Below are 24,142 nucleotides of genomic sequence, written 5' to 3' on the forward strand. Positions count from 1 at the left end.
CAATCCATTTCCATAATCCAAGGAGCCAATGCCAAAACCCCAACAAATATGGGTGGCACACCAAACGAGGCAAGCATAAAAAGCCCAAAATTTAAACTTCTCAGCAAGAGATGAAATTGAAATCCCAACTCAAGGATATGGTCACAAGACCAAGAGTCTAATAAATTCACCAAAAAGGCTCAAAAAAACAATTCGATGAATCCGATAAAAGACACAAGTTCACAAAATTCAATATGGAAACATGAGTTTGGATCGAGAAATAAAATACCCCAAAATATCCTATAACCATTCCGACTCGAAGATCTTAATTGTTAAGGGAAGAGTTACAAGATTTAGATTCTAAATAAGCCAAACAAAGAAATGGGCAAAAATCAGATGATACACAAAACAAGATGATGCCAAAAACACCCAAAATTCAAACATGAAATAAAATGACGAAATTAAAATCCATTTAGTGTAAATCCACCCAACATCACACTTTTAAAATAAAATCATGGATTTGGACACTTCATGGAAATCCAAAAACATAGCAATACGAAAACCTCCAAACCCACATGCTGAAAACATCAAATACTCACACCCGTCCAACTAGGTGATGAAATTGCATAAAAATGGAGGGGAACACTAGTTCTCCACTCCCTATAATTTAGAAACAAGAAATAAAAGTTAAAATGAAGCAATACCATAAAAATGAAAAGGCCTTACCTCACAGCTAAAATGGGAAATGACACCATAAAATAATGAGCCTACCAAATGTGCTATAATTCCTGGCATAGCAAGATTTCCTTGTTACGAATCCAACGAGACCAACCTCACGACAATTTGTTGAGCTAATCTAACCCGATGAACAAAACCAAAAGTGCTAAAAGAAAAGTGAGCAATAATGTTACTTTTTTGCCAATATAATCACTTTTCCAAATTGACTTATAAATTAGGTTATTAGAAATACTTAATTACCAACTGGCCCCTTAACCCAAATAAATCAGGCAATCCCAATTGCTTGGAATTCAACTACGACAAATTAGCCAACAATAAAATAAAGATTAATTCAAATAATTAAAATCCCTTTAAGCTATTAAAATAACATTTAATTTAATCTCTTATGTGACAACTAGAGAGTCATATTATGTGACAACTAGAGAGTCATACATGTATAGACACACTCACCGATCTAATCACATAATGCATTATTAATCCAAATTTACCAATTATTAGAGGTTTAAAATAATCATAAAAGATACATCGCCCATACAGGGACGATATTGGGTCAACATGAAAGGTCTAAATCACTAACTTCATATGCCACTGCTGGGGATATAAATCCTGCACACTAAACAAATACAATCAAGTATAGATGCACAATATATCATAGCCGAAGCAACACATGCACAAATTATGTAATTAAAGAATCTAATTAATTTTATTTAAGTAATTGTTTAAGTAACCCTTTTACATAAATTTACTGAAGAAACCAAGCAATTATCGTAGCATGATAAATCAATGAATCCACCATGGATAAATCATTTTCTAATTAGTTAAAGTATTTAATAATGGAATTAGTAATAATTACTCAATAATACAAAAAGGCACCATAAACATACAAGTCAGCATGGTCCAACACATGAGTAAACACTACTGCAGGAGCCTAGTCAAATTCAACAAAACAATAATACACAGTGCAATCATTGTACACATCTGAAGGTAATTATAGAACAACATCGTGATACCATATCAATCTAGGAAACCACTAAAACAAACTTCAGTGAAACCATCTAACACATTATAAACACATGAATAAGGTATAAGCATATGCTAATTCAACTAATACAATAACATAAACAAAACACCCCATGAGTGTTGACCACTCACAGATCTTAACACAATCACTCAGAAAGCAAGAGCATCAATATTGCATCCATCGATGACTTAATGAAATCAAATGAAAGAGACACTACAGTGTGTTAAATGCTTTTACGTGCTACTATTGAATTGTTCTTGAAAAGATAAATGTTTAAAGATTTAAATGTCTATTACTAACTCCCCCGTTAATTTAATCTCCAATAAAATTATACAAATCTTTTGATAAATAATTGTTCCCTACATATATATCTTTTAATCCAATACTTTTTTTCCCAAAAACTTCACATTGTATGCCAATTCGGTTATCATCGCATAAAATGTAGCGGAAGCCAAAATAAAGGGAAAATGTTGATGTTGCCATTCTCTTAAAAAGCTTTGCCCAAAAAGGTTTCATACGGTAGATACAGGAAAGAGTCATTGAATTAGAGAGGAAGCAGGAGTTGGAGGCAGGAAGGAAGCAGCGAAGATGAATTTTCTGTGGGCGGAGGCAATGCTGCCGCTTGGCATCATCGCAGGCATGCTAACTATCATGGGTACCAGTCAATATCTCATCCACAAAGCTGCTCATGGCAGGGTAACGTATTTCCGCATTACAGAAACGCTCACTTTTTCTGTTTATAATTCTGTTGATAGAAAAATTAAATTTGGTTGTTTCAGCCTAAGCATGTAAGAAACGATAGATTTGATGTTTCCATGGAGAGGAGAGACAAGCGCCTGCTCGAGCAAGCTGCCACATTGCATTCCTCTATGGGAAATTAGGTATCTTTAATCGAACTATCCCACAGATTTGTAATTTTTTTTTGGGGTTTTGCTTGTTTTAATCCTTTGAAGCACAATGATTGGGTACCCTACTAATGAAGACTAGATAATTTGCTCGATCGAATAAAAATTGCAGGGGTATTTGTCAAACATTGTCGGAGTTGGGGTCCTTTTTTGTGGGCATCTTGCGTATATTGTTAATTTTAACAGGATGTCGTCTTTTTTTATTTAATTTTAAATTTCAATGCGCTTAACTCTCTGATGAACTATAGACCGTCTTCAGTACGGTGTGAGCGTAAGGTCAGACTACATTTTGAAGATTTACATAGATATGTTACTACTTAAATGTAACTCTTTAACCAGAATCTTGCCATATGTTTGGTTATTGTGGTGGGCGATTGAATCTGTATTACACTCTTGGAAGCATGGAGTATTAGTGTTACACAATGGCCCTTTAGGTGATTACAAAATCATTTTTTGTTAGATTATTATGTTTCTTCAATAAATCTGGGCAATTGGACCATTGATAAGCATTCGTATCAGTACACACCATGAATGCACTATCAAATTTAGAATATAGTAGGGACTCATCCCAATTCTTGTGAGACTGACCTAAGCTAGGGATTTGCCCCTTGTTGTTATCATGGCGATCACTGCATCTTACCAGACCATGACTTGGTTTTTGTAAGTGAAGATTTCTGGCTTTATTGTTTTGCATTGATCAGCTAAATACTGTTAAAGGATGTGACCTTTCTCTGTACTACAAATATCTATGAATTAACATGTTAAAATGAATCACTGTTGTTCTGTCGTTCATATGCTCTCATACCCCATCACGAATGGCACTTCCAACCCTGTACCTTACGTCAAATGGTGCTCCCTTTCTTGTATTATTTCCTTTGGCACCCATTCTTCTCACGCATTTCAAATGCCTGAATTCATGTTCTCTATTTCACAATTCTGCCCCTTGCCACACACTACTCTTTGTCAAAATTGTGTCTGTGCCATCTACTCTATTTGGAAATGATGTCCTTATTTCTGCAACTTATATGAAGATTACTTCTTTATACCCTTAATGATGTCTACATTCTGTTATTCCATATCTCTTTGTCAGCGTGATTTAAATTTCTGATTGAATTGTGTTGCTTCATCCATTGCACAAAGCTCAAACTCTCTGACATAGGTGGAAGTTTCAAACAATTAATCTATAGTTTAACCTTGTGTTGATCAGGCTGTGAAAGAACACATTTTGTTAGTATGACTATGATATAATAGTACTTAGGAACTCTTATTCCCAGAGGGTTGGATTTTCAGATGATTGGGCTGATTCAACTTTAAGGGAAATTTTAATTGTTAGAATCCCTGCTTCATCCATGGCACAAAGCTCAAATTCTCTGACATAGTTGGAAGTTTCAAACAATTAATCGATAATTTAAACTTGTGCTAGTTGGGTTGTGAAAGAACACGTTTTATTTGTATGACTATGATATGATAGCACTTAGGAACTCTCATCTCCAGAGGGTTGGACTTACCACAGGATTATTCCCTTGGAGATAATCTGACAACAAAGTGTTGCTTTAAAAGTTGGACTTGAGTGTTTTTTCTTACCAATGTACAGAAAGTTTCAAAATTGTTAACTTCTCAACATATGTTTGGATCTCCTTCCATAATTTTGATATAACATCTTATTGGAAATGCACATTGGCCATGGGTATGATCTTTTGTGCATGATCCTCTTTTATGTGTATCTCTATTTCTTAATCTTGTGTGGAATCAATTGATATTATTTATTGTTTGCACCTATTGGTGTTTAAGGTTGAACTATAAGCAGTATCTGAATCTTCTTATGGAATTATGAGGCTAAGCTGGTATTTTATCCAATTAGAGAGGCCACCTTTCTAATCCACTCTATTTTCCCCATGTCTTTGAGTGCATCGTTCATGGCATGCACACAACATGGAGTCCACCAAATATGCCTATAAGCTGCCTCAACAAGCTTCCTTGCAGTTTTGCACACATGTGCTGCATCTGTCACAACTTAGATCACATTTTGTGGTCCAACCTCCTCAATGGCTTCCCTAAGTACATGAAACTGAAAATCAGCATCTGTATGATGCCCTGAACAATCAACTGCCTTCAAAAAGTATGGGCCCTCGGTGCATGATATGATATGATATGATAGATTTTAATGACGTCCACGAGACTAAAGTAGTCTATGGGACCCATGCAATCGCCCTCCCGAGTCAGGAGCCAAACTAGTCAGTTGCAAAGTTTTGGTTAACTTGTCTCTTCTTCTCTGAATTTTGATAATCAAATCCGCTGTTCTCTTCACTTGATCTTTCTCAAATAAATAGTTGAAGTCCTTGTTCTGCAGAATTTTTGTATAATCAGATCTGATGTAGTTGTAAGCCAAGCATTCCATGACAAAGTGTTGCTCTGTCTCCACTGTTCCCATATTACAGAATAAACATGTTCTGTCTGCCCACTCTTCCTTTGGAACTTGCCATCTACCAGTTTCACATCGCAGCTGATGTGAACTAGTTCTAATTTGTGCCATCAACATTTTTGCTTTCTAGTTAATAGGTGCCCTTATATAGGCCTTTTCATCATGACTAGAAGTGGGATTAAATTCTTTAATGTAATAAGATTTTTTCCTCCCTATGTGTCTTGTCCACAGAATATTGCGAAATTTTTCATTGACAAACTTTTTTATTTCTTTAATGTTATCCGGGCAAGCTTGGATATTGATATCCCATTTTTGCATCCATTTGTCATTTTGTTTCATCCATGTGCTTTTCCGCCTCACAAGTTTTTCCTCTATTACCAACTTGGGCCAACGATGTGTTTCTAGACCTTGGGTTTTCTTTAAATAGCTTAGCATTCGGATCAATGCGACGGCTTCTAATGGAAAGGAACCCACCTCCGCCAAAAGGATTTCATACGAAATTGTGGTCTTGACTTTAAGATTGCATGTGATAAAGTGTTTTTGAATTCTTTCTACTAGCCGCCATTTCTGTTTGGACATACTACCGCCCCACACTTCACATCTGTATAGAATAACCGGAGTGACCAGCAAACCAAACAGAGTTTTCATGGTCGTCCAATCCCATAATTCTGTGTTCCCGCACTTGTTTTGTAAAGAGTATAACGCCTTCCAGCCCCCTTGGATCCTTTTCGATCTACAAGTATCCCAGTTGAGTTTGTTATGAAAATCGATGCCCAAGTATTTGTACTCTTCCACAATCTCAAGGGGGCTATTTTCAAACAGAAACTTGTCTTGTATGCCCCTATTCTTCTTTAGTGAGAAGATCATAATTTTGGTTTTGCTAGTGTTAACTTGCATTCCTACCGCATGACAAAAAAATTCTAGAGCTTTCAAGTGCTCTTTCAAACCTTTAGCTGTTCTAGCAAGAATTATGAGATCATCTGCATATAAGAGCAATCTTATCACAAAGTGGGCCAGCTGCACCACTTCACCATTGGTTTTGTTTATCCACTCTTCTAACTTGTCAATATAGAGCCCGAATAGCGTTGGAGAAAGCGGGCACCCTTGCTTAACCTTGATGTTGCTGTCAAAATCTTCTGATATCCCTTCTGTCGTTCTGATTTTAGCTTTGACCTGCTCATATAATCTGTAAACCGCTGACCTAAGTTCTTTAGGGACATCCAGCTCTACCATTCTATCCCATAGTTTATTACGTGGCACTGTGTCGAAAGCTTTTTTAAAGTCCATGAAACAACAAAAAGCCTCGTTCCCCGGAGTGTCCCAAACTTTCTCTATCAAATCCTTGAGAGTGATGCCGTGATCTATAGTAGAGTGTTTCGGTCTAAAGCCTGCTTGCCCTTTTGCACGTTTGCCTTCTGTTTCAGCCCAGTTGCTGATTTTTTGTTCTACCAAACTACCAAATAACTTGCCGAACAGTGGATTGATCATGATGGTTCGGTAATTAGAATGATTGTTTATATCTCCACTTTTGTGGAGTGGGATCACCACACTTGTAGTCCATTTTACAGGGAAACCTTCTTTATTGACACTGTTGAAAATCTTAGTGATGTGTGGTGTGAGGATTTCAGCACCCCATTTTAAGTATTCCGCTTGTAGCCCATTTATATCTTGCGCTTTACCAGCAGCTAACCTCCTAATGCCTTGAATAATATCATTTTCGCTGAATAACTCCCCTGTAGTCTCTGTTTCCATGGTACTATGCTCTCTTAGATCACATTCGTAGAGAGTCTTGGCATATTCTAGCCATTTGGTTCCTGTTATGTTATTCACTATCTGAGTTTTTCTCTGCTGAAGCTCTTTCCAAAATTTTCTGGGGTTGTTTTTACCAAGATTAATCAACTCTATTCTTCTCTTGTTCACATACTCTTCTTTCTTCTTTTTAATTAGTTGATCATATTCTTTTCTACTTTCTTTGTTCATGTTCTTTTTCCAATTCCTTTTTGCCATTTTGCACTCCTCATCAAACCAAGGATTGGCCGGAAAAGTGTTCTTGGCTTCTTTTGTGGCCCTAGATCTTTTACACTCCTCCAATGCTTTAATGATAGTAAGAACAAGATTATCCTTGTCCATGAAGTGTTGTTTTTCAGACTCTAGATGGTTTCCCGGAACCCTAGACAGCTGCAAAAGAGAGTCTTGAAAAGTATCATGGTTTTCTTGTGTCATTAAAACTTTGCCAGTCGGAATCATCTTCCTTTTCTGTAAAAGTTTTGGAACAATATGTTGATCTTTAAAGTGAGTAGTCACCCTTATCAAGATGGGGTTATGATCAGATTTTAACTCTATGGGGCAATCTTCTATCTCAAAGTTAATTATCTTTGCGACATAGTCTTGCGAGCATATAACATAATCAACAACACTTTGTCCATTGTGTTTTTTGCATGTGATGCCTCTTGATTTAGGCCACTTTTCCATACCATTGCATATAACCATGTTGTATAGGCAGCATAAGCCTAGTAATTCAACACCAAAATGATTAATCTTTCCCATGCTATCCTGTGAAGATCATTCCCATTTTTGTGTCCCTTCTTCTTCGAGCCAAACTGAATCTCTGCCTTCATTGTAACTCTCCTTAAGATTGAGAGTTTGGTTGTTTGCTGTTCTAGCATTGAAATACCCTATTAACATTATTTCCCCTAAAGAGCTAAAGGTTGCTATGTCTTTTTTTAGCGCAACGAACGGATCTTCTCGATCCAATCTATGTTTTTTATATATTTTTGAGCCTTTTGGAGCGAAGTAACATATAGCCACCCTTGTAGAAATCTGATTCTCTGTTATTTATATCCAAATATACTGCTTGTTTACATCTTCTTTCTCTAAGTTTACAAATCTGCTCCAAGTTTCTTTTATTAGAACGGTGATGCCTCCATGCCCCTTACCATTATCTATCTTTTCATTCCACAGTGATACCTTCTTATACCCTTCAAAATCTGGAACTCTACATCCATCGTGTTCATGAGTCTCGGTAAGCATAATGATGTTATTATCTTTAGCTATCGGCTCTAACCCAGGTCCTCTTCTCCAAGGATAACCTCTACAGTTCCAACTAACTATAGTTAAATGTTCCTGGGTGGGCCCGAGTTCCTATTTATTGCGTGTGATTTTGTCGCTGATTTGGGCTTTGCCATCTTGTAGCCACGCCCACTTGCATGAAACCATAATGTTGATGAGTGGACGATGACTAATGTCCATCCACCCATCCATGATAATGCTGCAGCCTGACTCCATCCAACATGCTTTCATTTGCTCCATCAAGATTCCAACCTTGTCATAGGCTCTATCCAACACTGTAGTCCTCAACTTGTGGTCACCTGGTGGCACATATGATGGCTCTCCCTCGTTCACTGCCATGGTCATCATCCTCACAAAATAGGGAGATCGAGCCACATGTGTAGAGATGCCATTGGCAAAGAAGAAATCACCAACAACATCATCTAACCAGTCCCTTGCATGCATGTTAAATAAATGAGCAATGGGGTTACTACCACTATGACTTGTAGTTGCTTTCCGTTTCCCCCTACTGCTGTCCCCTGCTGAACTGTGTGTAGGTGAGGAAAATGATAGTCTAGGTGACATAGTCCCTGCTCTCTGATGCAAGATACGAGTAGTTGTATCTCGCTGCCCCTGTAACTGCTGTATATTCTGTATCTGTTGCCTAGCAGACAAAGATCTAGGCATTGGAACATCACTATCATCAGGAATGCCCCATAGTTTATTCACTTCAATTCTGTATTTGACATTCTCAGGATTTGACAAGAATATGCATGGGTTCACACCATAGCCACTCCAAAAAAGGTGTGAATTAACTCTTGTAATGCTACCAAACCATTTTGCTTCACATATATTGCACTTCCATTTACGTGTGCCACCACTTGAAGGTGTATGGCGTGTAATTTTCTTAGCAAACTGTTTAAGAGGGGACTTTGGATCATAAAGACCCCTAGCATACTTTGTCAAAATCTTTGAAGGGCAATCAGTAGAAGGCACCCCTGGTGCAACATAAGGAGGCTCTTCCTCAGGCTTAGATTGACCACCTACATCAGCCCCATGATCACTTCCTTCAGACTCAGGTTCAGGCTCATAATTAGATGCACTTGCCTCATTAATTTTCAGGTCTTCTACACTTTGGCCGGATCTAGAAGCCATTTATAAAACTGTATTTCACAAAATGAAAATAAAATTATAAAAATGATCATGATACATTTCAGCCCAAGTAAAAATAATTTAAAACTTAGAACTTTACTATTTAATTTTAGCATTTACTATTTAAAAATTTAAAGTATTAAAAAATGAAGCTAAATACTAAAAGTAAATACTAAATATGTTTCGGCATATGCCATATTGCCATATTTTTATTTTAAGAACAATGAAAAAAATTAAAAATTAATATAGATAATAAAAAATATAGAACTAAGAACTATTAACTATCAACAAGATTCAAGAATGAAACTTGAAAGTAACTTAGTAAAACTAAATAGTAAATACTAAATTTAAAAATTATAAATTGATTTTTAAAACCAAAAAAATTAAGTAAAATAAAAAAACCCTACCTTGAAGGCTTGAACTTGAGGAGACACTTGCCAAATCAAACCTTCTTGCTCCTCTTGATCTTGCAATCCCTTGCAAAACCACCCACTAATCTCTCACAAGCTCCTCCAAACTCTCTTTGTCACTTATCTCCTTGCTGCTCCAAAACAATGAAATGAAATGGTGAAATGAAAATGAGGTCTATTGGTCTTATTAAGCTTTCAAATAGACCACATGGGACCCGCACCCAATTAGGGTTAGCATGCCTAAAAAACAAAAACAAAAATAAATGCAAAAACACTTGTTTTTTAAAACTTTTTTCGGCCTCTTCTTGAAGTACCCCGCGAGCACCTAGGAAGCAACCGTGCACTTGCGCACCCGGGAAGCACCCGAGCACCACCTCCCACTTGGGTGCTCAAACAGTGTGGTGTCGAAAAAGCTACTGGTGGGGGTACTCAGGTGTGTGACGCACCCGCACCGGGTGCACCGGAGTTTTGACCCGGGTGTGCGGACCCAGGTTACACTGGTATAAGGTTTATAGAAATGTGCAAGGCATTGGGCACTCACCTGGAGCACATTGATCTATCACAATATTAGGGCTACAGCCCAATCTAATACAACAAAATATGGGCAACAACTCAATTATGAATTGTAGAGTAGCATCACCAATGCCATATTAGTTCTGATGAAGTTTTTCTCTATATACTGTCCTTTGCATCACAAACTCTACACTGTCCTTTGCACATGTCACCTTGCTTTTTGTATCATCAATCCTATATTGCATATCCTCCTTTACATTTCTTAGTCGGCTGGCTAAGTCCTAGGCAAATGTGTAAATCAGCAATTCATGTCTGCTAAGGAAATGAAAATCTCTCCATAGTTGGCTTAAACATAACCAATAATCAAAACAATTCCTCTTACCAAAATCCAAGTCTAATCGATTAAATCTTTTCATCTTTGTTATGTTCCTGACTAAAACTGTGAATCCGATACTCAGACATGAATATCTTCTGAATTCCGAAACTCTAAAGACTTGTAATCATAGAATTAGATCCTTGTAATTGTCTCAAATCTATATCCAGAATCGCATAGCTTAATTTTCTTCCATTTGTTCGTACCGATACATTTACAGTACTTGTATTTCACACTTACATGATTTCAATCAACTTTGTATCAGCAAGTCAAAATCCATTGTCATGATCAAGAGAAATGTATGTAGTTGCCATCAATGACAACATATCATCCATTGCAAATGATCTCTCGTCATCAATATATTTAGTCAACCTCTTTTTATTTGGCAATAATTTCTTCCATATAAGAAATGGCAAGGTAATGACAATCCGCCTTTCTGAGATTGTTTATCCTCAAGCAATTTAGGTGCAGATTTATGTTCAGGGTCGGATTTGGGTTTGAGAATCTAGTTCATGGACTCATATTTTTTTTCCCATTATGATTTGTAAGGAATTGTGAGTACACACACACACACACACACACATATGTATATGTATATGTATATATATATGCATTATATATAAAAATATGTATATGGATTTGTGTGTATTTATTCCAAGTTTGGCCTACAAGTCCTTGGGGATTTGTGTGAATTCATGTCGGATTCTCCCGGGTCAGCGTGGATTCGTGTCGGATTCATATAGGGTCCAGACGGTGAATCCGGAGGAACCCATAGGGTCAAATCCAGACCCTACATGAATGCATTACAAACTAGCTCACGAATTTTAGACTCGGTACAGACTTGGATCTGGATGTTTCTCTTCCTTTGTATCCTCCGTGAGTACACACACACACACACACATATATATGTATATGTATACATATATATATGCATTATATACAAAAATATGTATATACATGTATATATATGGATTCGGTTGTACTTATTCCAAGTTTGGCCTATAAGTCCTTGGCGATTTGTGCGGAGTCATGTCGGATTCTCCCGAGTCAGCGTGGATTCATGTCGGATTCATATAGGGTTTAGATGGCGAATCCGGACGAACCCACAAGGTCAAATCCAAACCCTACATGAATGTAGCACAAACTAGCTCGCAAATTTTAGATCCGGTACGGACTCGGATCTGGATGTCTCTCCCTTTGTATCCTCCAATCTAAGGGAGAGACACATTTCTTCATAATGGTCACAACCATTCACAATTACCAACCTTTGAAAGGGTGAAAATCCTTCATCATTGGCATCCCTTTGAAAGAGTCACTTCCTTCTCTTCTATCCATTCCTCTCTTCTTTCGTTAATGCTTTTTTCAATTGCTTTTGTGCCCTCCTTTCTTCTTTTCTCCCCTTTCAATTGAACTCTTTGCCCTTCTAGAGCTTATGTTGAGGACGTCACAACTCTTCATTACGTATCTGTTGGTCTTTATTAACTTATAATTATATAATATTATTTTTATCTATTTATTTACTTTTTATATTTTAATTATATTATTTTTAGTTATTAAATTCTATTCCAGAAAGGGGATGTTAAGAGCAGAGCATAACTTAATGACTGATGCATGCCATGTGCTTCATAGATTAGAGCATTGTTCATTACTAGCTGTTTTCTTATTTCTTAATTATTAACAAACTCCCTGAGTGCTAAGTTTTAAAAGAAGCAGAGTAAAATCAAAATGGACTGTAACAGGCATGAGGAGTGGGGCATAACTTAATGGCCGATGCACGCAAATCTTGCATTGTATTGTAGAGCAATGTTGCTTAAGTTGCTAAAGCGCAACTGCTTGAAACAAAAAAACCAGGCAACATAAACTGAAGATGGTGGCATTTGAAGGCACCAAAGAATAGCTGTTGCAAATAAAATGATTCAATGAATCATGTATGTTTTATTAGGGTAGGATATAGGGTGTGAAAAAGTTTGTGGAATCCGCATGCCCCTCTAAACAGTTCTTTTTTCCAGATGATTTTTTTAAAAATAATATAAAACATATATTTGCCTAAAGCACAACCGCTTGAAACAAAAAAACCAGGCAACATAAACTGAAGATGGTGGCATTTGAAGGCACCAAAGAATAGCTGTTGCAAATAAAATGATTCAATGAATCATGTATGCTTTATTAGGGTAGGATATAGGGTGTGAAAAAGTTTGTGGAATCCACATGCCCCTCTAAACAGTTATTTTTTCCAGATGATTTTTTTAAAAATAATATAAAACATTTTTTTGCCATCTAGGATTGTAGCAAATACTTCTTGTTTTTGTTAAATCTTCAACTAAAAAACATACAATGCAATGGCCTTGTCACTTTTTAATCACATAGTAGCTAGGCAAGGTAGGCAAATTGGAAGGAAACACACTCCATGACCGAAGGACAAACACTTAACATTTGTTCAGTGGAGTGTGGAGAAACAGTAAGCACATGAACTTATTTAGTGGTGAATTGAATATCAAAAATTTGCCACCTTCCACTTATTCAATGGTGAGTAAATACAACACTTCCATTTATTCAATGGGGTTAACATTTGTTCAGTGGAGTGTGGAGAAACAGTAAGTAAATGAACTTATTTAGTGGTGAGTGCAATATCAACAATTGCCACCTTCCACTTATTCAATGGCGAGTAAATACAGCACTTCCATTTATTCAATGGGGTGAGCAAATACAATACTATCCACTTATTCAGTGTGATGAGCAAGCACACCTAAGAGGAAGAAAGAAACCATTAGTAGTACTACAATTTAGGGTATTACAAAGCTAGCTCAAAAAATATGATAAGAGCTGATAGTTGTTAATGTTTTGTAGCTGCTATAGAGATCATTCATACCTATGTGCAATCAGCCATAGTACACCCTAGAAGTTTCTTGTAATGATGATCGTTGAACACCATTAAAATGGCACATGTTGGCAACATTTCTCATATTCCTTCCTATGTTTACTGCTCGTGCTGCTGATCGTGTTTGAGCTATATCATGGTTGAGGAGCTTTGCTCATAATATATTTTGGCACCTTGGATGTGGTGATTTGGCACCATGAATGTCTTGCCGATGGCTTAAGGATACACATTACTGTTAGTGGAGAGTTATTGAAGAGCCTTCATCATGGGTGCAGAGGTGGTCTAGGCGTTCATCGATGTCTTTTACGGGAGCAATTTCCTATTTCTATTTCTATCTTCATCTATGTTTTTTGAATGTCATGGCATAGTTAAGTCTTAACCATATGAGTTGGCATTGTGTATTCATCATGGTTTTTTTTCACATTGTCATATCACTTCATTCTATCAATCGACAAATTCTGCTGTCTTGATGTAGTGACAGTGTTGTTTTTGTCGGGTTCTGTGGGAGATTTAGTTTTTATCTCAGGAACAATGATGGCAAGAATGAGTAAGCATTTCACATTTATTTATGAACAACGATGGTAGGAACAAACGCAGGCCGACTGCACCGGACAAAGGGACAAAGACAAGAGTGAGGGCACTCGAAGGCATTTCTTGAAGGGAAAGAAGGAACGAGGGCTTTTTTGGACATGCACGAGGGCTTTGTGAACATATCGAGGCTTTTTTACTTGGGCACAGAGACAGGTTGGCTCCACTAGGGAACGAGGCTTTTAAAGTAGGAGTTACAATAGAATCTCAGAACAGGTCGACCATACCATCTTATCCCCTTCCTTTGTCTTTTGCAATCTTTAAATTTTTTTAAATTTCTTTATACTAACAATTGCAAATCTCAAACACAAATAAGAAATTGCAAATTGGGGGTTTTAGTAAGATATTTCAAACATCTAAACTGGGGTTCTTCTGAGAGACAAGCTGAGGGGTGGGGGATAGAGGCAATCTGGGGGTTTGGGCTTCTTGGGGCTCTAGCTCATCTAGACACCATGCTGAACAATCTAAATATGGGGCTAGGCCATTCTATAACAAGGGATCATGGGTACAGTATCAGCTATAGCTTGGGTCAAAACCCTCACATGGGCAGCTTAGGGCTGACACAAAAGTCACCGTGTAACCTTCCTCAGACAGAAGCACAACTTTGATGTAGTGCAGAATGACAATCCATCCTACAAGAAGCTCAACAAGGGAAACTCGTAACATAGTTACTAAGTTTATTTTTGTGACTGAAAAGCAATATTCGGGGATCCTAAAACGGAGACAAGTTCGGTAGAAGAAACAGAAATAGGTAAAGGTCATGGTGGGATAAGAATACTATAAAAGAAACTCGGAACAAAAATGTAAATGTAGAGAGAGAAGACCCAAATAAACAATATATATGGCTGAAAATTGAGGACAGCGAGGTGATCACATGTGGCTGGCTGCAAGTTATTTTATGCCTAAAAGCTCAAAGTTTTACAAGGAGAGAAACCTAGACAATGAAGACCCTTTTGCAGCACTGAAGAAAGATATCTCTTCTTTTAGTTCTACAGGAACACGACTTTTGTAGGAGATTTCAATGCTAGGACGACAGGTAATCAGTCCATTCAGCTGGGCAGTGATTTAATTGAGGATAGTAACCCCTTGTGGCTGAAGGAATGCAAAGATAATCTAAGGAAAAGAATTTTTCAAGATGAGAAGGAATGTGTGTCACACTTTGGAGCAGAGTTGTTGGGGTTGTGTAGCCTTCACGGGCTTTTTATCTGCAGTGGCATGGAGTATTGGCCAAGCTCTAATGGAATCACTTGTAAAATGTACAATGGGAAAAGCGTGGCGGACTATGTGATATGTTCACACTAGGCTATTCCCTAATTAGTGGATTTCAAGATAGAAAGCTTAACTATAGAATTAAATTCGGATCACATGCCTTTATTTATTAAATATGATGATAGAGCAAGAGGACATGAAGGCGAACAGATACAAAATGTTAACACGAAGGGTCATTGTCCCGGTAAAAGTCTCATAAATTGTGAGAATAATGAGATATTTTGCTATGCTCTTTAACTACAGATCCAATGAATTAGTTACAACAACAATTCCAAGGACAACAGTGGAGAGAATGAGCACCTAAACAGCAGTTCGTTGATCCCCTTCAGAGCGCCTTAAAAGGGTGTAAGAGGTCAAAACCAAATTGGGGCAATTCAAACACCTTTCCACTTAATCCATGGTATGACTAAGAATGCAAGGTTGCAAAGAGACCTCTAAAAGGGAGAAAAGAAAGCAAAGAAAACTTAAAGGACTACAAGCAATTGATAAGATTTAAGAAAGATAATTATGTGACTACTCGAAGGAAAGAGCTAATCTCATTAGGGAAACACAATCCTAAGGGTTTTGGAGAGAGTTGCAGCAAGTTAGAAACGAGTACAAAATAGTATTATAGATACTCAATGGTTGGATAATGCAAAGCTCTTATATGAGAGGCCATATGAAGAGGCTCTACCTTCTATATCTAACACTACAGCAAAGTTATTTTCTATTCAGGACATTAAGGTGGGTATAAGGAGGCTCGCAAGTGGCAAAGCTCATGATATTGATAGGTTACAAGCAGAATTTTTAAAGTGGGGGGTAGTTCTCTTGGCCTCACACTTCAAGAACTCTTTTAACTGGGTCACTTAAGGCTTCTTTCCTATCGATTGGACTACTAGCATGATTATTCCCCTACTCAAGGGTGGGGACATTAACAACCCCTCCAATTACCGCACTATAATGGTGAACCCCCTTTTAGGCGACCTCTTTTGGAGTATGCTAGAGTGTAGAATCATTAGTTGGTCAGAAAAAGAGGAGAAAAGGGCAAATCATCAGGCCAGTTTCAAACCAAAGCACTCCACCAATGACCATTGCATCATCTAAGGTATCTCATTGAAAGAGTAGGAAAAGCAAGGGGAGGAGGCTTTTTTGCTGCTTTGTGGTTTTTAGGAAGCTTTTGACTCTGTCCCTAGGGATAAACTTTGGCACAAAATGGAAGAATTGGAAGTCCCAAAAGAATATAGGGCTGCTGTGTATAAATTATATGAAAACTAGAACTAAAGAGGGTATGTCTAAATGTTTTGTGAGTGACATTGGGGTCAAGCAGGGTTGCCCTTTGTCGTCTACTCTCTTCAGCCTCTACATTGATAAGTTGGAAGAGTGGCTAAACAAGGCTAATGGAGAAGGCATGCAACTAGCAAATTACGTGAAAAACTGTGCAAGATTTGAGAGACATTTGAAACCTCTAGAGTCCTTTTGCTTGGAGGGAGGGGTGTAAATCAATATTGCTAAAACTAAAGTCATGATCTTTTCTTTGAAAAAGAAAAAACAGCAGCGCACATTCATATTTAAGGGCAGCCCGAGAGAAATAGTGGAGGTGACAAATATCTTGGCATTGGCTTCCATTATAGATTAAGTTGGGAGACATGCAGATCAAAAATAATTCAAGGGGGATGTAAGGCCTCTTACCTTCTTCAGAATAAATATAGAAAAGCGGAACTATGGGATTGGAAAACTATGAAGACCCTTTTTGGTCTTTTAGTGTTAAGGTTATTCTCTATGGGTGTGAGGTTTGGAAGAGCAGCGTATCAAATCATTACTGGGGGCAAATAGAAAGAATCCAGAAACATCTCATTACTACCAACCTCAAGGTCAAGTCAATGGTTCCTTACAAGATCCTTTTGGTAGAGGCAGGTATTTCCCAATTGAGGCTGTAGCAATTATCTGATCGCTAAGCTATCTAAACAAGTGGAAAATATGGATAAACATCGCTGGCCTAAATTGGTGGCTGAGGAGGAGCTAGAACGTAGGAAAAATCATGGAAGAAACAAAATAGCAAGTGGTTGAACAAATGAAACATAACCCTCAATAGTATCCAAGCACCAATATAGAAATAAAGAAATGGGTGTTAGAGAAATTCAGAACTGCCATGTGGACAAATCTGATGGGTAGGAAAAAGGCATATTACAGCAAAGAATTTAATCAAACATGGGAACACAGGGAGAAAGAATATTTAGGATCCGCGATTAAAGGAAAAGCCAAAATTTTAATTGCTCAGTTGAGGACCAGCTCTCATCATTTATGATGTGAAACTGGTTGATGGAAGGTCCCTAAAGAAGGGTGGGAAGAGAGAATCTGTACTTTTTGCAGTAAAGGAGTGGTGGAAACAGAATGACACTTTATCAAAGAGTGTGTTGCTTATGAAGATATTAGGATAACCTACAGGAGTGCAGCATGAATTAACTTTTTGAAGAGGCAAGATTACACAAGATGGCTAGCTTCTTGATACGGATCCACAACAAAAGGAATAACCTGGAGAAATTACAGCAGGCTGCTTAGCTGGCCTTTTGGTCCCTTAGACTGGCGGTCTCATGGACGCCATTAAAACCTTTCATTTCAATGGTTTGTGGCTTTCAATATGGTCAACTGTGTATATCGGGTGTATTGATGATGTTGGTAACTGATATCTGTTGCAATTCTGTGAGGGCCTCTTCTGTATTGGCATTGTCAAAATGAAGGCGATGATGGTTGAGTGATAACTGATGGACTCTTGGTCTTTCGCAGGTGTATGCATCTTATGTGATAGCCTATTATATTTTTCAGCACTTAGAATGTTGTATACTTTTATATATGAAGAAGCTATTTCTCTGTTATATATGCAATTGCATGGGTCTGCTTGCTAAGTGTATTAGAAGAAGTACGATATTAGCATATTGAGTATTGTAATGGAAGTCTGCTTTGTCTGTTAGCATGTATTCAGAACAACTTTGTTTTAGTGTTTGATCTGTATTTGATCAAAATATATAATCTTGTAAGACCTTTCAGTAAATGCAGTATCAGTAAGATACTTATAGATTTCTGTTTTTATTCAGTGTTCAATTTGTGTTCATGGTGAATGAAGTCCTCCAATTGATTAGCTTATTGACTTAATAAAGACATCATCAATCTTGTGGGCTGGGTTGTTTCCCTCAAAGAGGAGGTTTTTTCCCAGGATAAATTTTGCATCAACTGTTGTATTTCTTATTATTGCATTCTTAAATTCTGGCTCAAAAAACTTAACAATATGAAGTCCTGATCATAAATAATTTGAAAATCACCTACATTACTTGTATAAAAAAGTTACCATGGATTGAAGTGAAAGGTGGAATACAGGTAGTAATGCTGCTGCAGGAATGAAAACACTATTCTTTGCTGCTAAACTCCAAAATACCATGTCTGTTATCACATGAGACATGCTGCAAATAGGACTGATGATCAAGGAAACCATTGAGATTTCAGCAAAGTCATGCCCAACACTCTTCAAATCTAGCACAAGCTATATCACTACCTCGGAACAACAAAGCTTCATGAAAACATACTAAAAGAAGAATATCTTAGGCCGGTAATTAATAACCAGGCTGGCAGGTCTGATAAAACGATTGTGTAGGTACAGGGGCTCTACTCCCTCAAAAACTTCTATAAACTTATCTAAAGTTGACCTATCCACTGCACATAGGGGCATCAGAGATGTGGGAAGCCTTGGCACCACCAAAAACACCGGCTAGCAGCAGCAAAGGACAACAATTTGTGTCCTAACTCAAGCACCACATACAGAGGACACACAACAACATTTGGTGCAGCATAACTGTAGTAAAGACCAAACACAAACAGAATTACCTTCTCACCTTCCTCCAAGAAGTGTATGGCCTGTAGAAAAAACAATCACCTTGAGAAAACTGGCATCAAGTGTAGATACTGGAGATTCTTAACCCAATCAGGAGGTAAGTCCTGCACTAAAGGAAAGGTACGGCCAGGAAAGGGAAATTCCTGAATCACCTCAATACCCTTCAAAACTTCTGAAAATGTTAGGCAAATAATTTAAAAATCTTGCAAGTCAAAACACAGAAAAAACTTTAAAATCTTTATTTTGAAAAGAACTTAAGAAATCCTTGACATGTTGATGTAACTTGTAAGTTCAGCTGTGGCCTCACTTCAAAGCCAGCCCTTGTAACTAGTAATATTGAGAGTTCTTTCTTGCTCAAAAAAAGTGAAGAAGACAGGTTCTCAACACATGAGAAAATATCAATTCATGTGCAATCCTTTAAAAGGGATCTCACCTTCTTTTTATAACATTTTGAACAAATATAATAATAATAAAATATAATGTTCCCTTTGTTTTTTTCCTGAATCTCTCTTTTGAACACAGCAATAACTCATGTAAAAAGGCTCTTTTACCTTGGTGTTCCTCTGTGAGGCACACTTAAAACACATCTTTTATAAAATAATTATACTACGCTGCCCCTTTTAAGACTTTCACCTTAAGACAACTCGAGAAACTGTTATATAAAAATGAGATAAATAACCAGAGTTGCATAAAGTACTAGAATGATACAAATATGAAAATTTGACCATACCAATGTGTCCCTGAAGTCTTATAACTGTGGTCAAATATGAAATATCAAATATGAAGGTTGCATAAATAACTGAAGCAATTGTGGAACTTTCTAAAAATTGCATGTTTATGCAAGAAGTGAAATTAATTCTAAAGACATCAAGAGATTCATCAAGAGCAACTGAACTTATTGATCTCCAAGAACTTTGGAGTTCTCCCTTCTTGACCAGTTAGCCTACAGGAAAGCTTGGAAAATAGGCTAATTGTCCAAAAACCAAATAGGTTTGTTGTTGTTGGGTTGTCCCTGGCATTGTTAAGGGATGTTCAGAATTCTTATGGACATTTTCTCTTCAATGATGCTGTTATCAAGATCTCTTGGAGCTAAGGTTTTTGAGACGGCCAGGAGATGTTCCTTGACATCCTACTGTTTAAGAAATGCTACAGTGAATGGGGATGATGGTTTGAGGGCCAGGGACATGTCCCTATGGAATGCATCTGTGATCATGTTAAAAGCTTTGTTGTGGAAATACTGTTGGATATTTGATTGGTAAATATGCCATCTGATGGTATTGTCGAAAAAGTGAGAGCTAGATTCATTTAGAAATTGACCTGAAGGCACAAGCTTCCATAAGGCAGAGCTGTTAATATTTTAAACAAGTTTATTCTATGTTTTCATTCAATATTCTTTTCTATAGTGAGTTATTAGAGAACAAAATGCATTTTAAAACTAGGGTTTTCACTGTTTTGAATAAAACAATAATTAGGCTTTAGCCGATAGGCTATTTTTTGTGTGGGGATGCCTGCTGAGATTCAATGTCTTATGCCGGGAACGGAAAAAACTGGTGATTGGAAAGGTTATAAAGGTCGGCAACATTGTTTCGTGATGCAATAAATATGGATCTGATGAATCGTAAAAATATAAGAAATGCTCGGTTGTGGGAATAAATGTTTGAATAAAGCCAGTCCACAAAGTGCCAACTCAACCATACCTACCGCGTATGACTCAGAAGGGGGCAGTGTTCACTTTAATAACTCTTTTTATTTTAAAGGTCTTTGTGAACGTATACCCTCTTTAAGCTTTCTTCATGAGTATTAAAAAAATCAGATTCTGTTAAGGTGTACAAGGATTCATCGCACTTTGTTGTTACCTTGTTGCATTTTGACTTTTTTTAACTTTTTGTTTTATTGGAATCCGAATTTGTTCAATAAATGATACTGATGGTGTAACTGAAGGGGTGAAAGGCAGAAGCTTTGAGAACCTCTTTCATATCAAATCATGATGTTGCTAAAGAGCTTGCATGCATTTGAGCATTTACAAATCTGTTAAGAAACATGAGCAAATTAGAATTAAGCTCCATCTGAGGTATGTGTGTTTAGAATTATAAATTTTAATTTTAATTTTATTTTTGAATATGAAAGCACTGCATCTGCTAGCATGAAGTACATCTGCTTGTGCTCTATGTTGGATTTGTGGACGCTCAAAATGTTGTGCAAATTGCTTGACAACATGATTCGCTTCAATTATTAAATTTTTTATCAGAGGTTATGTATAGAGCTCCCCATTGTTTTTGGAGAGGAATGAAGGCTTTATAGATTTTTAGGTGAAAATCTGAATTGATCGATCTGGAGGAGAAAATATTTGTTCTAGAGTTTAATATGATTGACTAATTAACTCGATTGAACAATCAATAGTCCTTTTGAGACCTGAAATTAGAGGTATTAGCTAAACAACTAGAACGTAAAACATATGAAGACAATTGAGAAGAAAAAAATCAAGTGTAACGTTACCAGAATTTGAAGCTGTAATGGTTGATTTTCTTCAATTACATACATTGCATAACTTCAATTTTTCATATATATATTTTATACCTTTATGTTATATTAAAAATAATAAATAAATTGATATTTTTGCATATTCTTGCTTCGAATTACTTAAAAAAATAGAAGTATAAAAAAGTTTGAATTAAAAAACTTTCAAATATCCTTTACACGACACTTTATCAGGTAAGTACAAAAAATTCTTTTAAATGTTATTCTGAGGTATGACATCTTTCACTATTGATTGTCCATTTAACATAAAGTAATTGCCCATTTAACACAAAGTAATGATGCTAAATATTATCTATTTAGTATATAGGTTATTCTATAGGCGGATGTGAAAAAACCAATTATTTTCTCTACGAAAATGTCTATATTGTGAATTAATTAATTTATAATGAATAAAAAATTAGCATGGTGTTGTTAGTTTAAAAAATGGGTTGGTTCAGGGCTTTGACATTTTTGAATGTTAGATGATGTTATGATGTTTAAAAGACAAGAAGAAAATAATTATAGATCAAATTTAAGTAACATGCCAATCAAAGTAGTATAAGAAAAATTAAATGTAACATCATAATGTCAAATTATTGCATGTAATTAAAAATAATCTAGATACATAGATGCCGAATTTTCAACTAGAGATAAAAAATATATTACCCTTTTTCTATTACGGGCCAGGAGGAGGAGGGGAGGAGGAGGAGGAGGAAGAAGAACACTGAGGATGAAGAAAACAAGGAGAAAGAAGACAAGGAAGAATAAGGATCGTGAAGAGGATGACAAAGAGGAAGAGGAAGAAAAAGAAAATGAGGAAGAGGAGGAAGAGAAGGGAAAGGAGAAGGAGAAGGAGGAGGAGACAAAATGTAAGGAGGTGGAAAAGGAGAAGACGTAAAACTTATTAAAAGAAAGCGAAAATGGAGAAATAATTGAAATTAACAAATAAGAAGACTTTGAAACATCATTGACAAGTACACAAGAGATCAGATTGTTGTTCCTCAGAATTTACTTCATATGATTTTTATTAGCAATCTCTAATTACATACAATGCATGGATCTAATTATTTATATATTCTACTATCGATTACACCATTGCACCTCCTTTTGATGCAAGTGCTAGTTTAAATCCTTTTTGAGTAATAGTGTGTTGTGATGTAATGAACTAAATTCTTGTGGCCATTTTAAACTTGGTCTAGACTATTGTATGTGCAGTCAGGGCACATGGATAATCCAAATTTAAGAAATGGAGATAAACTGAATCTCTACTTATTTTTCCATATTAGGTCTAGGAGAGATATTCGGCTGGGAGAGTCATGTAGTATGCTAGCAAAACTTCCTTATTAGATTTCTATCCTATTTTGATTGTTTCACTAAAGAAGTTATAGAATTGTATTGTCCCTTCGGAAAAGTAATTGTAGGTTTGCTATGCTTCTTTAATTATTTTCAGAATGGTTTAAGAATTGTGTATTTTGAGAGGTCAGCAATCTGTGTTTCTTGATTGCAATAAGTAGAATATATTATGTTTCATTCAAACAGATAATTCATGATTTTATGCACAAATTATGCTGTTCTGATTTTGCACTTTGTAATAGCTGTCTTTTTGCTAGGATTTGAAACTAGCAGTGATATTTCTCCATTATTTTTTCTGTGGTCTGACAAGACATCCAATCTGAGATGTTAGTTGTCACAAATCTCCATTTTGGCCACCACAGAATTTGGTCTCAACTCTTTTGATTTAAATGTCAATAAAGCAGATTTGAAATTGTGTATTTGTTGTTATTGCAGGAGCGGTTGTTGTACTCATTTGACAGTGGATTGCACCTAAATAATGTGCTTTTGATATCTTTCTGATGTTCACATATTGTGCAAGACTAAGCCACTGCAACTTTATAGACTTTTCCAGCACATTGCAAAATCTCTTTCATCGTTGAAAGAAGTGAATTAATGATTTTTTATGTAAAATGTGTCTGGGAAACTTCCTCAGAAAGCTTTGGAGTGCTATATTTTTTTAAAGCAAGCTCGAACCTATCCATTACTTAAAAATCTCCCCTCTTAAAAGATCACTCTTTTGTGTTTTAAACTTCAATTTTGAGTTTTCTTAAAAGATTGTTCATTAGTTATTACCATTTTCTCTATCTTTAGTTTGGATGCCTGCGAATTCATGATAGTGTGAACTTCAACTTAGGGTTAATGGGACAAAGATGGCTAGTCTTTTGATATAGGAGTGGACTCTCTCACTGAGCTATTCTAACTACAAGAATTGAGATCCAAGTGACATGGCTAATAAAATGTATTGGAAATTTAAGTGACATGGGAAATGATTAGTTAAAACTTAATGCCTTTTTTAATGATAGGAGAGGTTAGGCATTGTAGTCCTTGAGAGTTAAGGGTGATTGACATGCAATGCACACGAAATCTGATCCAACATGTTAGTTTTTAAATGCAAGCCTTTTTATATGGGCAC

General features: G+C 36.5%; 1 protein-coding gene across 1 annotated transcript; it reads left to right on the forward strand.

Annotated features, from left to right (window-relative positions):
* The first annotated feature begins 2,202 nt into the window (after positions 1 to 2,202).
* On the forward strand, positions 2,203 to 23,804 carry LOC149556731 (NADH dehydrogenase ubiquinone 1 alpha subcomplex subunit). Its single transcript, XM_089831225.1, has 3 exons — positions 2,203 to 2,434; positions 2,518 to 2,619; positions 23,464 to 23,804. The coding sequence occupies exons 1-2, from the start codon at positions 2,327 to 2,329 to the stop codon at positions 2,617 to 2,619; spliced, it is 210 nt and encodes a 69-aa protein (XP_089687351.1). The 5' UTR covers positions 2,203 to 2,326; the 3' UTR covers positions 23,464 to 23,804.
* The last annotated feature ends 338 nt before the right edge of the window (positions 23,805 to 24,142 follow it).

This window comes from Cupressus sempervirens, chromosome 5 (genome assembly GCF_028749045.1).
Source record: "Cupressus sempervirens isolate cs-2001-9-10 chromosome 5, ASM2874904v1, whole genome shotgun sequence".
NCBI classification, from domain to species: domain Eukaryota; kingdom Viridiplantae; phylum Streptophyta; class Pinopsida; order Cupressales; family Cupressaceae; genus Cupressus; species Cupressus sempervirens.

What these genes read in the sequence shown, in the direction of transcription:
- LOC149556731 (XM_089831225.1), top strand. Translation starts at nt 2,327, where the DNA reads ATGAATTTTCTGTGGGCGGAGGCAATGCTGCCGCTTGGCATCATCGCA. An exon ending in ACAAAGCTGCTCATGGCAGG is followed by an intron (nt 2,435 to 2,517) that starts GTAACGTATTTC and finishes TGGTTGTTTCAG; the next exon opens with CCTAAGCATGTAAGAAACGA.